The sequence below is a fragment of the Spermophilus citellus genome (genome assembly GCF_964194105.1).
Source record: "Spermophilus citellus genome assembly, chromosome: 16".
NCBI classification, from domain to species: Eukaryota; Metazoa; Chordata; class Mammalia; order Rodentia; family Sciuridae; genus Spermophilus; species Spermophilus citellus.
In genome coordinates, this window is record NC_138196.1 from 33,369,142 (window position 1) to 33,388,348 (window position 19,207).

A 19,207-nucleotide genomic window follows, 5' to 3' on the forward strand; every position below is an offset into this window, starting at 1 on the left:
TGCATACCCTTGGAGGGATACTGGGACCCTGGCCCCTTCCTGTCTCTCTTTTTGCTTCCTGGCTGACATGAGGTGCACAGGCCTCCTCCACCATGTACTCCCACCATGATATTCTGTGCTTATAGGCCCAAAGGGCCAAGTGACCATGGACTTAAACCTCTGAAACTGTGATCCAAAATAAACCTTTCCTCCTTCAAGTTCATGTGTTAGTCAGTTTTCATCATTCTGACCAAAAAACCTGACTAGAACAACTTAGAGGGTTAGAGGAGGAAATTTTTATTTTGGCTCATGGTTTCAGAGGTCTCAGTCTGTTATTGGCCAACTCCATTGCTCTGGGTCTGCGGTGAGATAGAACATCGTGGCAGAAGAGTATATGACAGAGGAAGGCTGCTCATGGCAGCAGATGGGAGAGGGAGGGGCTTAGGGAGAAGATAAACCCTTCCAGGGTTTAATTCCAGTGACCTACACTCTCCCACAAGGTCTCACCTCCCAGGAGTCCTTTCAGCTATCAATGAATTGATCCACTTGGATTAATCCACTCATGAGGTCAGAGCCCCCATGATCCAATCATTGCCTAAAAGCCTCACCTCTGAACCTTGCTGCATTGGGGACCATCCTTTGACCTGAGACTTTGGAGGATATTTTATATCCAAATCCTAATAATTGATTATCTCAGGTATTTTTTTTTTACAATAATACAGAGGTGACCAACATGCTGCTTCAATCTGCAGCTGCACAATGACTAGGCCCAACTTAAAGTTTTGCAATTTTTGATCACTGATTCCTAAGAGGCTACATGTGAAATAAATGTGGTGTGTGTACTTGTGTCTTCGAATGTATTATTGTGTGTATGTTTTAAGATGAATCATTTTCCACATCATTTATTATAAAAAATTAGATTTGGGTTCATTTGTATTCTACTTTTTCAATTTACAGGCCTTAGACAATCCCTTAATTTCTCTAAATTTTGACTTCTTCCTCCAAAATGGAGTTGAACTCAAAGGGCTGACCTGAAGCTTATGCACGATGAGAACGTATAAGCCATAAGGCCTGATAACATGGAAAGCACTCAATAATGCTTCATGAAAACTGTTTAGTAAATACCTATTGAGATATTATTTCTGGGTCTCTTATCTCTTCTGATAACTCTTCATTTGATTATTGTGCAATACCACATAAGCTTAGGATTTCCTCACCCTCTGTCACATTAATAATCTGAACCCACAAATATGCAGAAATACATGAAGGAAATTTACTATTTAAAACAGCAACATTAAGCAAACACTTAATCCATCACATCTTGTATGTGTTTTATTGATTTTCTATTTAATCCTTACAACAGTCCTGCAAGATTCATACTATTATTACCTCCATCTTAACCACCACTCTATTCTACAAGGTTTTTGTTTTGCCATACTGGATGAATCCCAGGAGTTCACACATGCTAGGCAAGCACTCTACCACTGAGCTACACCATCCCACAATAAGTTTTTGTTTGTTTGTTTCATACTGAGGATTAAACACTGGGTCACCCTACCAATGAGTTACCTCCCCAGTTGTTTTTATTTTTTATTTTAAGACATGGTCTTGCTAAATTGCTGAGGGTCTCCCAAAATTGCTGAGGCTGGCCTTGAACTTGCAAATCTCGTGCCTCAGTCTCCCCAAGCCACTAAGATTACAGTGAACACCACCATGCCCAACTTTCACAGCAAGTTTCTTAAAACCATTTTTTAAAAACACTTTTGTTAATCAAATCATCACAGACTTATCTACTTGGTAACTTTTTGGATACTGTGTCATAAATATTACAAGTCTCTCAGAAGAAGGGTTTTCAGAACTGTTAGAACACCATCCACTGGATCCATCTGCTGCCTTTAGGCAAGGCCATAACTAAATAGCTCAGACCTGGCAAAAGTCCTCCTGAGAACAAAATCCCACAACTTCCACTCACAATTCACTTCAAAGTTTAATAGTCAAGAAAATTTTAAATTAAGTAATTTAAACACTTGATGCTGCAGACAACTCCATTCCCTAGGTTGATAAGCCTCCACATTTCTATTTTTATTACTCATTCACTCAACTAGCAAATAAACTTTTATTAAGCCTATCTAAAAGTTGAGAAAGAGAAGGCTCTCAAGTTCTGATACAATCCATGAAGAGGTTGGTGACCTGTGTATGTGTGTGCTGCAGGAGGAGAGAGTGCACTGTGACAGAGTGGGGACAGGAGAGGCCCTCCAGCATAGAGGTGTGGGCGGGGCTCCCAATCAGCACCAAGTGGCCCATTTATGGGCTTGAACGTGTAATACTGGTAAACTCACTCAGAGTAAACTCAGGGAGGGGAAATGGGCATTAAATTCCAAGCAGCCATGCCTAGAAAACCTACACTTTCCTTTTCCTGAGCCCAGAATTCATCTGACACTGCCAGCTTGCCATCTCCCCTAGGTAAAAGTTTAGCATTTACCAGTGAACTTCAAAGTTTTTTCACCTACAAACAATGACTTCAGTGACTGACAGAAATACCCCATGGTGGGTGCAACTCAGTAGTAAAGCAAGTTCTTAGAATGTGGAAGGCCCTGGGTTCAATTCTGAGCGCGCACACACACAGGCACACACACTCACACACTCACTCTCTCTCTCTAATAAAAATGCCCCAAAGTGATGCTGCTGAACAGTGTAGGTTGAGGACAACTTGAGGTCCTTAGAGCAGGAGCCCCAGTCTAGCTTCTGGTCCTGGCTCCACTATGCCTTCAATCTGTACCTCCTACGCACCTAAGACCCGGGGTTGTAAAGGAAAAACATCTGCCCTCCGTAAAAACAGTGACTATCCAGGGAGAGGAGGACACGCACAAGCCCTGCAGGAAGCTCAAGTTAATAAAGGAAACGAGAAAGAAGCTTCTACTGACTGTTGTCATCCCCACACCTCACTGAACTTCTCAGATTCCGTTCCTTAAAATTGGGAATAATAAGTCCTTAGTTACTCTATGTTGCTGTGGGGACCTCAGAGGACAAATCTCCCAGAAAATTGTAAATGGAAATTCAAAGTAGGGATTGCTGACTATCGACGTCACTCTGCTAATCTGCACATTTCCAAGATTGTTTCCTTCAGCTGTGCTCCGGGAAAGCGTCGAGCAGAGGACGAGCCTAGAACGTTGTGACTCGTTGGTACCTCCTCCGGAAGAACGGGAAAGAAGCAGGTTTAACATAACGTGGAGGGGAATCCGGAGCCATCTCCAAAGTCAAAACTTGGGAAAGTGATACCCGCGGCCACGCGCGTCCTGCCATTCACTCCCTAAGCGCTGGACACCACCTCTCTCTCCACTCCATCCCCGCCCCGAAATCCTACACCGGTCTAAAGCCTCGCGGACCGAATCGCTAGCGCTCCCTGGCGGCAGTCCACGGACACTGACTGCTAGGATCGCGAGGGGCGGAGCAGACGAACGAAGTCGAGGGAAGGGGGTGTGGTCTTCTCGCGGGAACTGATGGCGTCACCAGAGCGACGGGCCCGGAAGGAAGCAGCGTGCTGAGGGGTGTGGCGGTTTCTGCGGTTGCACTGGGGTTCGGACGAGTACGGAGCGCCTGGAGGGACAGCCTGGTACGCGGCCCCCGCCCCTAAGTGCGCGCACCCGGCCTCGTTGCGGCTTCTGGCCCGAGCTCAGCCTGGGTCCTCCGGAGCTCCGGCCTTAGCCGCCTTTCTCCCTCAGCCTACCCCCTCGGGAGCGAGAAAGAAAACCCTTTCTGTCTCTTCCCTGCCCACGAGCTCCAGGAGGGACCGAGCGGAGGGTTTTGGAGCCCTTGGGACGCGCGACCCTCTCTCAGAGGAGAGCGGGGAAGGGGCGCGAGGCGGGGTGGAGGTGATTTCGGGGGTGGAAAGGGCATTTGCAAAAAGGACGCAACTACAGATCGGTAGCTAGAGGTGGCCACGGTAAAATAAGTGCCTCAGACATCTGCGTCCCAGTTATTTTAGACCCGGGAGGCAGAATCCATGCCTTGCGCTGATGGGCCCTGGCACATCCGACTGAACTTTGCTGTCAGTCATCTAGGTTCAAGGTTCAGGAAATGAGTTTCTGAATGCCAGCTCTTTCACATCCAGGTGCCTGAACGCAGTTAGACCCAGGAGCCCTCAGTCTCCCAGCCTGGGCCGTCCCGGTTTCTCCGAACGACAGGCTTAAGTGCAAAGGATATGGGCAAGAGAGTGGCTTCAGTTCACAGTCCCATCCCGTTTAGTTCCAAATGAATAACTGGGAAGGTGGATGAAAGGCCAGAGGATCCCACTTTGGAACTTTGCTGCTTGCTGCTTCTGTCTCTAGCATCTGAAATGAGTAAATGATGGTTTCCTCTGAAATGGCAGGCAATTAGAACTGGGAGGCCCTGACCAGAATTACATAGCCACAACTGCCTGTCATTTGACATCCCCTGTAATTTGGGCCAGCATACTGCAGCTTGCTCCCTTCCCTTTACTAGTGTGAGGCTCCAGTAAAGGCACATTCATGTTCACAGGAAGTTAAGGCTGTGTTCCCAACCCTGCCCAATTGGCACTGGTTCTTACTTGGACAAGGACTGAAGCCATTGCCTCTTCACTGTGATGGGGAACATAATTCCACTGTTAGGGAATGGGAATGTTGACTGAGAGCAAGGATGAAATGAGTTGTAGATGTAGCCTTATGTTCCTACTACAGTAGGCTGCATATGAGTCACTTTCAGGGAGCCTCACTTGATGAGGCACTCACTAGCATGGCTTTTCTCCTGCATGTCTGGCCATACACATTTTCCCACATCTTTTCCATAGGATAAAGGTTCACTGATGGCTCAGTTGGGAGCAGTTGTGGCGGTGGCTTCCAGTTTCTTTTGTGCTTCTCTCTTCTCAGCTGTGCACAAGATAGAAGAGGGACACATTGGGGTATATTACAGGTAAGGCAGAGACAGGTAGAAACTTTCAACCTCCTGTTAAATGGCTCCCTTTTTTAGTTACTATAGCAGATTTTACTAAGTTTATATATTATCGCATACAGCAGTGTTTTTAGATTGAGCTTTTTGTGTCAGTGACCAAGACAAACCAAGTGTGTGAATATGCAAGTGTTTGTATGCATATTTAGAACTTCCCTTAGTATTGGTGATGGATAAATGTGTATATAGACTCAGAAACAAAAGCAGCACTCTTTCCTGATCATCCCTGAAATATTATCGTCTCAAACATACTTCTGGGAGGCTTGGCTCAACACTATCAGTTTGCCTCTAGAAAAGCCATCTGAGTCCCAGTTCTTGATGGCAACTTGAGAAGATAGCCCACTCTGATAATTTGGGAGTCTCTTTTAGAATGAACATTTTGGGGAAAACAAAAGGTTCTGCAAGTTGATCTGTATCAGTCAAGGCAAACCTTAAGATAATGGTTCCTACAATTATATCATTGTTTATGTTATTCTTTTTTTAATTAAATTTGACTTCAACAGTGTAAAGCAAAGAAACACTTGTAAATCTTGGTTTGGTTTCCTTTTAATATCCTCCATGGCCAAAGCTTTTGCTTTAAGTCTTTATGAACCTCTTCTTAAATGTGCCCTATGATGCTTATTTCTGGATTGCCAATAGCAACTTCTAAAACTCTGATTGAGTCTAGGGATGTAGCTAAGTGGTAAAAGCATGCTTAGCATGCACAAGGCCCTAGATTCAATCCACAGTGCCCCCCCCACAAAAAATATTTAAAATTCTGATTGAATTCTCCCCTACTTTCTAAGGTCCTTTTTAGTTTTTTCTCCCCACCATCAATTTATTTATTCCCCAAACAGGTTATCATTACAAACAACCTGATTAGGAAGGTAACTCAATATTGTCAGGTAAATATATTTAAATGACTTATAGTGTATACATAAAATTATTCTTTTAGTTGGCCATGTCACGGAACTCTCAAAAACAATGCAATTAATTTATGGTGTATCACTTCATTTAAGTTCCCTAAAGAATTGCCACAAGCTCAACAGATGATTAAGTGAAAAAGACTTCCTCTCTTATCTTGAATATAGCCAGGGATTCTGCTCTCCCTTTTTTTCGGGAAAGGGGGGGGTCGGTATTGGGGATCTAATACAGCGGCACTTTTCCACTGAGCTACATCCCCAGCTCTTTTTTATTTTTATTTTGAGACAGAGTCTCACAAAAAAAATTTTTTTTGGTTTCTGAGCCTATCCTCAAACTTGCAATCCTGTCTCAGCCTCCGGAGTTGCTAGGATTAAAGGCGTGCACCATTGCACCCAGTTTACTGTCTTCATTTCACTTCACCCATGTGCCTGTTTTTCTTAGTGCAAAAGCTTACTTTCAGGCTTCCTAGTGTTGAAGCAAGAGGAAGAAAAAGATCTCTGGATGTGGCTGTGGCATGTGTCACTCTATATTAAATGTTTATAGGACTGAAGAGAAAGTTAGCCCACGTGGTCTTAATGTAATAGATCCTGTTACTAAACTGAACCTTCCTCTCTCTCCCTCCTCTGCAGAGGTGGTGCCCTGCTGACTTCCACCAGTGGCCCTGGTTTCCATCTCATGCTCCCTTTCATCACATCATATAAGTCTGTGCAGGTACACTTGGCTTGTGTGGTATGGTTGAATGACTACAAATTTGGATTGTTGATAATAACATGATTTGAAATTATTGAGCCATTGGATAAATAAAATGCCTTTTCAGAGACTGATTTAAGTATCACAAACACACATGGGTATGCAAACACAGTGAGGCTCTTGGAGCTTTACTTGATTATTGAAGTAGCTGAATGGAATCATCATTGCCTTGCCTTGGACCATTAGCCCCATATGGAAATTATTTATTCACTTCAAGACAAAACCAGAGAAGATTCTTCTGAAAATATAGAAGAAAAGTCTAGTGTATATGTATGTATGCCTGTGTTTTTTAGAGCACAGACTACCATGATAGATAGAAATAAAGCATAGTAATTTTACTGGTTCTTATTTAAACTTCAGAAATGTGAAATAACTTTTTAGGCGGAAGAGGGAAGCTGGATTAGTGAGGGGTAATAACATCTGAAGTAAGAGTAAAATGAGCTATAGAATGCCCAGCACACCAGTAATTCCCAGCTATTAGGGAATTTGAGCAAGAAGATCACAAGTTCAAGACCAGCCCCAGCAACTTAGCCAGACCCTGTCTCAAAAGAAAAAATAGGACTAGGGACATACTCAGTGGTAAAGCACCCCTGGGTTCAATCCCCAATACTAATAGAAAAACAACAACAACAAAAAAAAGGTTATAAGTGACAGATCTCAACATGGCTACGATAGACTAGACATCTCTGGGATATGTCCATGTAAGAAAAAATCAGATTTCAAGAATAACTTCTCAACTGAACCAGCAAAATGTCCTAGAATACCTCATAGTCATTTTTTTATGGTTTTAAAAATGTATTCAAGTATATTACCTCATTTGAGTTTGGCAGTAATCCTGAGGACAGGCTAAGCAGGTACTGAAGTCTAAGACAGGTTAAATAGGAATTTGCTGTTTCAAAACACACAGTTTAAGACTCCTAATCCAGGATCTTTCACCTAAACCATTATTTTTCTGCCTGTTCAAATGTGGTTCCCTTACAGTGAAGGTAGTTTAGGTACCTTTATCTGGTTTAGATGCACATACTGTAAAGGGGGATTAGGTGAGTTATTCATGTTTAACAAAGGCAAAGTTTAACCCAAACAAGTAGTTAAGGCCAAGGGTATTTGGGATTCTTCCAAATAGTAAATTTCACTGTTTGTGACTGTCCACCTTAAAGTATTTGATGTTCTTCTGTTTCTAGACCACACTCCAGACAGACGAGGTGAAGAATGTTCCCTGTGGAACCAGGTAAAATACCCAGAATAAAGCTAAACCCCAATAAGTAAGGGAAAGGACTTTCTGAGTGGCTGAAGTAAGAGACAGTGACACTGTGTTGTAATGGTTTTATCATATTCCTGCCCCTCTATTCTAACTTGACCAAGTAATGGAGTCTAGTAGAGAGGATCCAAGAGGGTTTGGGAGGGGCTAGAATGCCATGTTGAGAAATTGTTCTTAATTTAATGAATGTTTGAGGGGGTAAGGGAGGGCTGAACGAATATGATGGCAAAGCCAAAGTGAGAAACACCATAAAATTCCACAGTGAACTTGTGTGTTCTGAAAACTTCTTTACCTTCCATAGTCTACTCCCTGCAGTCCATTGCTTTCATCAAAAGGCATTGCTGATTCAAAAGATATGAACTGCTCTTTTCTTACTGATATCCCAAAAGTATCACTAGTTCTTATGGAGGTATTTTTGGGAGGTGTAATTTCTCAGATCAGGTTGTTGATATGAGCTCTGATGTCCCACAAATATTCTGCTCCTTTTCTGCCAATCACACATCTTATGCTATCTGGAGATTGCACAATATTCCAGAACTTATTAGTGACTTCTTTGTCCCTTCTTCCTCCAATAGTGGTGGTGTAATGATCTACTTTGACAGAATTGAAGTGGTGAACTTCCTGGTACCAAATGCAGGTATTCTTCCAGTGTACCCTCTCCACTCACTTAATTCCCCCATATCTGCCTGTCTCTTGGTATCTCGGGAAGGGACAGTTGCTGTGTCTTAGAAAGTTTGAGGAGTTTGGAATCTTACATTTTCTTATACTGAACTCTCTCCTCCCTCACCCAGTGTATGATATAGTGAAGAACTATACTGCTGACTATGACAAGGCCCTCATCTTCAACAAGATCCATCATGAGCTGAACCAGTTCTGCAGTGTACATACACTTCAAGAAGTCTACATTGAGCTGTTTGGTAAGAAAGTCCCCCTTCCCCGTTCATACCAGGCTTTAGCAATCCTACATCACCCCACTACCTGTTTCCTAGCTCCCACAAGATAAGATAGATAGTATTTAGGAACTCGTTCTTAAGGAGTTCCTGGAAAATATTAATGTCAATGAAAGAAGATCCTTGAAAAAAAAAATAATAGTAGAATAGAGTATTCACTTTTGACTGGATTCAGAGAACTGGAACAGAAAAGTGTTTTCTCTTCCCCTAAAATATCATTATGTAATGAAAATACCATCATTTCTAGAAGAATCTTAGAGGTTATCCTCCCAACATTCTCATTTTAAGATAAGTGTACTGAGGCCCAAAGCAAGAAAGTTATGAGCTAATTGCTAGTTCGTAGCAGAGCTGAAACTAGAACCTTTCTCTGCTGGCTATTAATTCAGTGTTCTCTATGTATCACACCACACCAAGTGAAGGGCCCCAGGGATGGGTGATGAAAACGCTATGGTTCTATAATTCTAAAAGTGAGACGAGAATTTAACTTTTTACAATTCTTAGAACCTTTTTTGCTTCCCCCCCCCCCATGCCACTCTGTCCCTAAAGAGATGAACAGGAAAATGGTTTAAAGAAAAAGGATCCACATACTTAAGTTGACACCTTTGTCCTTTTTACCTGATCAAAGGAAACCCAACCTGACTTTAGCAACAAAGGAAGGAGACATTTCAGTAATTGTTACAGCTCCTTTATGGTATTCTGTTTAAACTTGCTTCTAGAATTTTCTAGTAGCCAATGATAGAAGTAAATGAATTTTTCTTGATACTAACACTGGATGATGATTTTTCCCTGGAGTCCATATAAAAAGGCCCCTATGTGGGTTTTTGGGTTTTTTCTTTTTCTTTTGTCTTGTTTTGTGGTACCAGAGATGGAATCAGAAACCTTGTGCATGCTAGGCAAGTACTCTGCCACTGAACTACACCTCAAACCTAAAAATATTTTTTATTAATGGACAGAAGGAGGAATCATTTATATTGCCTGTGACCATTTGCTTAGACAAATAACCTTTTGCTTTGTCTAAGATTTAGGAAATCATCAGAATCACTTTATTTTTATGCAGTGGAAAACTGAATGTAAATTCATTTTATAGGGTTTGTATTCTTTCGTTGCTTTTGGAATTGTACCTTCAAGGAAAAACTGGTAAATTTGCTATTGATTTTTTTTTTACCTCAAACTAATAGAATTTTATGAAATACTAATTTTCTCTCTAGCCATTGTTTGAGATAGTGCCTTTGATGAACATTTTGAAGCATTTGAAACAACAAAAGGGAAAGAATTCCTAATGTCCCTAAAGAGAAAATTAAAATACTAAATTGTCTTTTATTTAAATACTTTTTATTGTGTTATAAATAAACTTGGTAGCTCAGTGAAGTGTGGCTTTTATACAGAGGAACCAGGAAAATGTATTTGCTTTGGTACTTTTTTCTTTCTGAATTTCAGTCTTGCTGGCAAGCAGTGTTTTACTTAGAATCTCTGTATATTCATAAAGGAGAAATTCATATCTCTAATGTTCCTTGAACTACTCAGAACTCTCTCAGCATCATCTTTAAATATGACTCTGCATTATTTTTATCACTTCTTACTAGGCTACATCTTCTTTGACCATTTTATAATAATAGTTTCTAATACTTGTTCAGAACTTTACCTGAAGAACCGCTTGTGTTTACTTCGTAATATGATTTTTTTTAAGAGAGAGAGAGAATTTTTTTTAATATTTATTTTTCAGTTTTCGGTGGACACAAAATCTTTATTTTATTTTTATGTGGTACTGAGGATCGAACCCAGTGTCGCGCACATGCCAGGCGAGCGCGTTACCGCTTGAGCCACATCCCCAGCCCAGTAATATGATTTAATTAGAATTTATCAATATCAGTATAACATATAAGCAACTTACCATCAATATTACTGAAATGCTTTGCAAAATATTTCTTCTAGATTTCCCCAGTAAGTTACTAGCCCAGGGCAGCAGTTTTCTACCTTGACTATATATATAATTTGGTCTGATAAATGACCATAGTACTTGCCTAGCATGCACAAGGCCCTGGATTCAATCCCCTACACTGACGAAAAAAATAAATAAATAAGGGGTGCAGTTTACACCCTTATGTTTCTGGGCTTTGCAGTATGATATTATTAGGAAGACCTTTTGCCTATGTTCTTGAGCTGCTATTTTCATTTGTACTTTACCTCCATCCCACCCTCCCCAATCTAGAAAGTATAACATTTCCTTTTTGTGTGTGTTTATTGATTCCAGACCAGATTGATGAAAATCTCAAACTGGCTTTGCAACAGGACCTGACTTCAATGGCTCCTGGGCTTGTCATCCAAGTAAGCATTGCCACAGTGGGAGAATACGGTCATCTCTTCCAAGGGATGTCCTTTTTATGCAGGAATATGTAGGCTCTATAGGAGTTTATATATCTTTCCACCCTCACTTTCCCATTGTTCGCTATTTGTATCTTTCTCCAGGCTGTGCGGGTGACAAAGCCCAATATACCTGAGGCCATCCGAAGGAACTACGAGTTGATGTGAGTATGCCCTAGGCCTAACTGACCACCACACTCTACCACCTCCCACCTTTCCCATCTCAGAGTTAACCAAAACTGTGCCAGGCTTTTTGGTTATTCCCTTTCTTGAGCATTTATGATAGCCTACTCCACTGTTAGATTACACAGACATGTCACTGCCCTCACAGGGACTCCTTAACTGAGAGAATGAGCTGTGTGGAGCAGGATGCTTTTAAAAGGCCTGGGGCCTTCTTCATGTTCAGTGGCTCATGCTAAATGTGAAGATAGGAGGGAAAGATGAGTAAGTAGATAGCAGGTCTGTTTGACTAAAAGTACATTATGTTTTTGTTTTTGTTTTGTTTTTGAGATGGGATCAGGCTAGGCTTAATCCTAGGCTTAAGCAGTCATTCTGCCTCTTCTGTGTAGCTGAAGCTATAGGCATGTACCTTCATGCCCAGTTGTTACATTATGTTTAATTTCCATAAATGAGTTAGCTTGGAAGAGAAAGAGTCACTATCTGCAACAGATCAGCTTTTACCTGGGCCATTGAACATTCTTCCAGGAGACAGCAAGAAATTATAGTGTGCTTCTCCTCACTGAAAGAGTTTGGCTTCTCCAGGGGACAGTGAAGTTCTGCAGCGGCTTTTCTATTATAGCCTCACAGCTGCATATTTTTCCCCCTCAGGGAAAGTGAGAAGACAAAGCTTCTTATTGCAGCCCAGAAACAGAAGGTGGTGGAGAAGGAGGCTGAGACAGAGCGGAAGAAGGCCCTCATTGGTCTGAATGTGGTTCTGTGATCTCCTTTTCAGGGTGGAAGGGCTGGAAATGATGGGAAGATGCAGGGAAGGCCCAGGCATGAATAGACTACATAGTCTTCCAAAACATTTCCACCACGCCAGAGAGGCATTCATGCCCCAGAAGCAAAGTTGAAACTGTTAGATCATGGCCAGGGTAATGAGTTTTGAGTTTCTACCTATTTCATAAATGGAAGGAGCCCTTTCTGTTAGTCATAAGTCATAATAATAACAATGGCTGACACTTAATGGGTACTTACTATGAGTCATGTTCTTCTCTAAGCACTTCATATGTGAAGGAACTAAGTCCTCACAACTGTCATGTGAAGTAGCTACCATAATTGGTCTTATTACCTGAACTGAAGCAGAGAGAAGTTGAATAACAGAGTCCTGTGGCAAGTAGAGGTGGGACTGGGGTTCAAGTTCAGAGATTCTTGCTCTAGACTGTGCTCCTGATCACTACACTGCATTATCAACAACCAACCCAACTACTTCCTAAAATGAAGTGTCCTTAAAATATTATTTGGGAAGAAGTATACCTGTGACTTGGGAGAGAAGTCAGGACTTGTTCCTCACCTTCCTCAGAGAAATGATTCTTCTCCCTGGGGCCAGTTACTATTGGTTACTATCTTGCACTGATGATGTGCTGCTATACTCACTCCTCATTCAATCTCTGCCCACATGTGCCTGTCACAGGTGCCCTATGGGGAAAGCAGCTCTCCATCTGAGCATATCCATTGTCATGCACAGGGCACTCAGATCAGGTAGAAAGTGAAATTAGTCAAACTTGAAGTGTCAGAGCTGTAAGTCTTTTCTCAACTTCATTTATAGAAGCAGAAAAAGTAGCTCAGGTTGCAGAAATCACCTATGGGCAGAAGGTGATGGAGAAGGAAACTGAAAAGAGGATCTCAGAAATTGAAGGTAAGCAGAAGTAACATTGATGCCTGAGTTTGACTCAGCCTCTATTTTTTGGCAAGTGGATGAGAGAATTGTTTCCTTTGCTTTTTAGTCTCTGTTTCTAGGATGTCATAATCTCTCTGAACCGTGTGTTTTACTCTGTTCTTAGACTCAAGTTTGGATATTTCAGCCAGGATAACATTCATCATTCTACTTTAGAGAGCATTCATTCATTCAGCAAATTCTGGTTGAGTGCCTTTGTGTGCCAGGCATTTTATGAAATATAAGGAAAAGGGAAGTCACTGTCCCTGCTGTTTTGGAGCTCACAGTTTAGCAGGGGCCTCTGAGCATTGGGAGTAAACTTAGAAGCTGGGCCAGAATAGCAGCTGGTCCCCCTTGCCTCAGCCACCCACTCCTTTAAAATCAGTCCATGCCATTATTTTCATCTTTAAGTCTGTTCTCAAGGTCTAAGCAGATACTAAGTTGGCTTTGAAGAAAACATGTTTTTTTAAAACCTGGCATGGTGGCACATGCCTGTAATCCTAACTACTCAGGAGGCTGAGGCAGGAGCATCACCAGTTCAGGGCAGCAACTTAGACCCTGTTTCAAAATAAAAATAAAGAGGGCTGGGAATGCAGCTCAGTAATAATAAAGTGCCCCTAGATTTAATCTCCAATACCACACACCACAAAAAAAAAAAAGAAGAAAGAAAGAAAATTCAAAACCAACAACACTAAAGCTAAAGTGTTTTCTTTGCTAGTTTTTCTGAATATCATTCACCTTCAGTTCCTGCTCCTAAGCCTTCACCTCTTTCCCACTACCTACCTTTTATCTCATGTGGTCCTTTTGTCAAGCATATTTTAGGACAAAAATGGATCCTTAGGCTACAAAGTGTTATGTCCAGTTATATTCATTATGGGACTTGTAAGGTTTTCAAGGACCCACTGAGGAGCCAGTTAGGATTTCACAGATCAGTGGCTTCACATTCAGGATCTCTTAGCAAAACAGCAGTTTTGTTTTGTTTTTTTCTCAGTACTAGGGATTTGGGATTGAATCCAGGGATACTGTACCACTGAGCTGCATTCCCAGCTCTTTTTTGTAATTTTATTCTGGCTTTGAACTTGTGATCCTCCTGCCTCAGCACCCCCAAGTAGCTAATATTAATGGCATGTGCCACTGCACTCAGCTAAACGATACATTTTTATTTTTTATATATACCTGTCATCAGGTACTAAGGCCAGTTGAATTTTCCCATGGCAGCCAGACTACAGCAAGACTACAGGTTCCTTCACCCTAGGGTCATGCTGAAGGCATGCAGTTAAGACCCCCACAGACTGACCTTTCTCCCCAGGTGTTTTGTTACAGATATTACATGTGGCTGACCTCATTCCCAGGGCAAGGGGGCACACATCAAAAATTTTTCATCAGCTTGACAGAAAGTTAGTTCCAACTAAGTCGAGAGGCATATCACTTGCAGAGTGGGATTAAATAGATCTGAATCCAGACATGTATTAGTCTTGATCACTGTATGTAATTCTCTCTAGAGTTGTGCCAGCTTAATCATTGTTAATTAGAAATGTTTTTTCCCTGTATTGGTTTTTTGTTGTTGTTGTTTGGTACTGGGGATTGAACTCAGGGGCACTCGGCCACTGAGCCACATCCCCAGCCCTGTTTTGTATTTTTTATTTAGAGACAGAGTCTCACTGAATTGCTTAATGCCTCGCCATTGCTGAGGCTGGCTTTGAACTAGAGGTCCTCCTGTCTCAGCCTACCAAGCCACTAGGATTACAGGCGTGTGCCACTACACCTGGCTCCGGTACTGGGTTTTGAATCCATGCGTACTCTACCACTAAACCATGTTTCTAGGCCCTCCCCGCCTTTTTTTAAAATTTAAGACAGGGTCTTCCTAAGTTGCCCAGGTTAGCCTAGAACGTACAATCCTCCTACCTCATCCCCCCAAGTTAATGATATTAATGATATTGCCGGCATGGGCACTGCCCTTGGGCTATAAATATTTTTAAATAATTGATAGAAATTAAAAAGAGGATAGGAATGGGAAAGACAGTAGAATGAATCAGACATAACTTTCCTATGTTCATATATGAATACATGACCAGTGTAACTCCACATCATGTACAACCACAAGAATGGGAAGTTTTGCTCCATGTGTGTATGGTATGTTAAAGTACATGCTACTGTCATGTATAACTAAAAAGAACAAATAAAAAAAGAAATAACAAGGAAATGATTTTGGAAAGGAATTGAACAATTTTGTATTGATGGTGTTCAGTTTTAAGGTGATTCATCCACTAGATATATTCAGAGCCGCCTTTGGGCTTCACTTGCTTTTGCTAAGTAGCAGGAGAGGGATAGGTGGAGAGCTCTGAAACTGAGGCCTGAGGCAGGGACCCACTGCTTTGCTTCACAGATGTGGAGCTACAAAAAAAGGAAGCATGTGGAAATAGGAAGTGTCTCTGGGTAGCTGTACTTTTTTAGGTTATGCTGTCAACATGTATGATTTTGCCCCCAGCAACAGATGTACATAACTAGTCCCCGTCCTAGGTAGGTACTTTCAAAGCACTTTTTCATCTTTGGTTGATCCTTACACCAGCTAGTGTAAAATGCCAAAAGAATCCAAAGCAGGGGCTCAGGATGTGGCTCAAGTGGTAGCACGCTCGCCTGGCATGTGTGAGGCACTGGGTTCGATCCTCAGCACCACATAAAAATAAAATAAAGATGTTGTGTCCACTGAAAACTGAAAAATAAATATTAAAAAAATTCTCTCTCTCTCCACTCTCTCTCTCTTAAAAAAAAAATCCAAAGCAGAGAGAGAGAGAGAGAAGGGCGGGGGGGTGGGGACAATCTCCCCAAGGTTATAGAGGCAAAGAGGCAGAGCAAGAGTTATAGGGGCAAGAACCACAACAGTCCCTCCAACCTCCCAGTGCTAGGGATCAAACCCAGGGCCTTGCACATGTTAGGCAGGTGCTCTGTCACTGAGCTGCATCCCCATCCCCCAGAACATAGTCTTCTGTTAGACTCTGCATTTCCTGCAAAGTCCAGTCTTTGTACTTCATCCAATTTCCTACATTCCTTCCCCCTCAGATGCTGCATTTCTGGCACGAGAGAAGGCAAAAGCTGACGCTGAGTGCTACACTGCTTTGAAAACAGCTGAAGCAAATAAGGTAAAGGCCCAGCACAGCCTGATGAAGACGTGTCTTTAGATTTGGGTTTATATTGCTTGAGAGTATCTGGTATTAAATGACTGTCACCACCTAGAGCCCCTTGGGGCCAGAATTGAGGACTCCAGTTTTGTGTGGGTCAGGTATTTTCCTTTGATAGGAGTTTTTAATAGAAATTTAATTTTTGATGTTAAACATGGAAATTTCTACAGCTCTTGCCACTCTGTCTTGAAGAGCTTAGATTACTTCCTCCTAAAAGAAATGGCTCCACTGTTACTAATATAAACAAGGAGCCCATGGAAAGTAGAAAGGGGCATATTTCTTTGATAGAAACTCTTTGCATATGAAAATTGAAGGGGTGCTGCCAAAAATTTTCTCCAATATAATCCCACTTAAGGCTTTACTTTTTGTCACAGCTGAAGCTGACACCAGAATATCTACAGCTGATGAAGTATAAAGCCATTGCTTCCAACAGCAAGATTTACTTTGGCAAAGACATCCCTAACATGTTCATGGACTCTGCAAGCGGTATCAGCAAGCAGTATGAGGGGCTAGGTGACAAGCTGAGCTTTGGCGAAGAAGACGAGCCTCTGGAGGCAACCACACCAGAGAATTGAAAAAAAAAAAATTATACAACTTCAGATGACACTTAACAGAGATCTTTATTTTTTAAGATGAAACAGAATGCTCCTTCCTCCCACACTACCTTCTTTGACTCTTCAAGTTACTATGGTGAAAAGAAGAAAAGGACTTAAATCTGTTCCCCTTCTTGGGAAGGGAGGGTGGGGATTGATGATTTGGGGTTTTATTCAGGTAAGTAGGTTGTATCTGGCTTCTGATAAGATTATAAACCATGGGTTTGACCTCTGACCTGCAGGCACCAATTTAGTCCCTTTGAAGTTGACTTAATTAGGGATGTTGTCACTAAAGGGTGGGAGAAGTAGGCTCTTGCCTCCTGGTGATTTGATTTTCCTTATTTGGGAAAATACAGTTCACCATTCGCATCCCCCATCTCCAAGGCAGAAGTCTGTGGGGGAGGCTTACAACTGAACAAACATGCACTTGTACGTTTGCCAGTGGAAAAACAGCTGCAGAGAATGTTTGGCTTCCCTGGCATTTTTGTCAGTGCATGTATGGGTTATTTTAGAAGCAAGCTTTTTTGAGCCCTTTGAAGGAAGAACTGGTGCTAGGTTTTGCAAAATTTTCTATACACTATGCTCCTTGCCCTAGGGCTCAAGAGTGGTGGTTTCTGACTACATTTCCAGAGTCAGGGCTTGGTTACCACCACACATTCTTTTAGAAACTTTTCATTTAATCTGTGATTCAGTTTTTTCTTCTCAAATAATCTCTCTGTTGGCTCCACTTAGCATCAAGAAGATAGGAACAAACAACTCAAGTGGTTTACTAGTTGCTAAAGTGGGATCATTACACTATTAGCCACTGTAGTACCTGCTTGGCAGATTATGTATGTACCTTGCAATCAAGTGTCTTTATTGTTGTGGCGATTCTTCATTGAAGAGCTCTGACACCATGTATGGAGGAGGAAGAAGGGTCAGCCAAGAGATTTCTGAAGTCCTAATGTTTATGGCTCCTATTGGGTGTTTATCTGACATGGTGATAAAGGGAGTCTATTCTCTAAGTAGTGTATGTTTTTAAATCCTGGGCTCCCAGGCAGCCACACAGAGGTTGGACTGAATGTTAACTCTCCAGAGACATCTGTGTAGATATATGTCAAAGTTCATGCCGTGTTCCTGTGCTGAGTCCCTGGTCTACATCAATATCTGTTCAAAATGTTTTCTTTTTCATTCCTAGTTGGGAAAATTATGAGTCACCCTGGAAGATTCAGGATGGGAGAGAGCAAACATGAAAGAAAGGTTTTTCTTGTATCCTGAAACTAATGTTTTGTGGGTAGGGAATCCAACATGTATAGCTCATGAGTGGTGTACAGAATTGTTAAGTGAAGAGCAGCTATCTGGAGTTAATTTGCAAGCGTATTGGTATGCTAAGTGACCATTATCAGCCCTGGCTTAGGATTTTGTCTAGCTGCCCCTACCCCAAAGAAAGAGCAGAAATAAAAATTCCTACTGTACCCCTCTTCCCTCTGTGAATACTAGCAGTGATACCTTCTGGCACCAATCCCCACCTCATTTTTAGTCCCATGCCCAGACTTCTGTTTTATCGAATAGTCCTAGAACTCAGGGTAGCTTGCTCCTAAGTAGCACCAGGCTTGTCAGGAAATGTCCAGCCTGCCTAGAAAGAAAGATGCAAAATATTACCTCCCCTTACTTTAAATGTTGCCCTTCTCTGTTCTCATTCCTGGCCCTGAGAATTCTCAAACCACAGTCCTCATTTTGCTTTGTTCAGGCAGCAAGATGTTTCCCAGTAGGGATGGATTTTAATGTGCTTAAGACTTCTTACTTGGAGAAGGTCCATCTCCCCATTATTAAAATGCATTCATCCTCCTTTCATTTCAATGCTGTTAGTCACTTATTAGGAGCAGCATGACACAGCCAGCATCCCCTGTTTACATAGATGTCTGTTCTGGTCTGAATTATTCCACATGGGCCTCAGAAAACACCATCTCACCACAGTAGATTCAGGAGCAGTGTTATCTCAGCCTCTAAATAGCACACTTTCCTCAGGTTTGTTTTAACTTGAAAGTCTCTCCTGTACCAACATCCTGTGATAGTTTGTCCCTTGACCACAAAAGAGCTTCAGTAAGTCCTGTTGCTGCAACTACCTTCCACCAGATTAATGTTGCTTCCTCTTTAAACAAAAAATATAAATGTTGTCACGCTCATTAGCATAAATCCAGTGGTTGTGGGTATCTGTCTGAACAGTAAAATCATGGAAATCAGCTGTCTCCTTTAACCTTGGGTAACTAACCCATCTTTATTGTTTTAACACTTACTAGAAAATCTGATCTTCAAACATTTGAATTCTAAACATAAAATGTGATAGCCTGCAGTGTTGTAGGCAGTGAAGTAATGGCTGCTATTTATAAGTGGAACTTCTATCAAAATAAGTA

The 19,207-nt window shown here is 41.8% G+C and overlaps 1 protein-coding gene across 2 annotated transcripts; it reads left to right on the forward strand.

The window, feature by feature from the left end:
* The first annotated feature begins 3,453 nt into the window (after nucleotides 1-3,453).
* ERLIN2 (ER lipid raft associated 2) lies at nucleotides 3,454-16,895 on the forward strand. Of its 2 annotated transcripts, none has more exons than XM_081269253.1 (12): nucleotides 3,454-3,592; nucleotides 4,787-4,908; nucleotides 6,477-6,558; nucleotides 7,779-7,825; nucleotides 8,431-8,492; nucleotides 8,647-8,772; nucleotides 11,057-11,130; nucleotides 11,272-11,330; nucleotides 11,995-12,086; nucleotides 12,935-13,024; nucleotides 16,103-16,182; nucleotides 16,596-16,895. In XM_081269253.1, exons 2-12 carry the CDS (start codon nucleotides 4,802-4,804, stop codon nucleotides 16,794-16,796), a joined length of 1,020 nt encoding a protein of 339 aa, XP_081125379.1. In that variant the 5' UTR covers nucleotides 3,454-3,592; nucleotides 4,787-4,801; the 3' UTR covers nucleotides 16,797-16,895. The 2 variants fall into 2 exon arrangements, with proteins under 2 accessions (XP_081125379.1, XP_081125378.1); XM_081269252.1 differs by lacking the exon at nucleotides 3,454-3,592 and adding an exon at nucleotides 3,719-3,851.
* The last annotated feature ends 2,312 nt before the right edge of the window (nucleotides 16,896-19,207 follow it).

Coding starts and splice junctions, on each gene's coding strand:
- ERLIN2 (XM_081269253.1), top strand. CDS start 4,802: ATGGCTCAGTTGGGAGCAGTTGTGGCGGTGGCTTCCAGTTTCTTTTGT. Junction 11,331..11,994: donor CGAAGGAACTACGAGTTGAT/GTGAGTATGCCC, acceptor TTTCCCCCTCAG/GGAAAGTGAGAAGACAAAGC. Junction 13,025..16,102: donor GAGGATCTCAGAAATTGAAG/GTAAGCAGAAGT, acceptor CTTCCCCCTCAG/ATGCTGCATTTCTGGCACGA.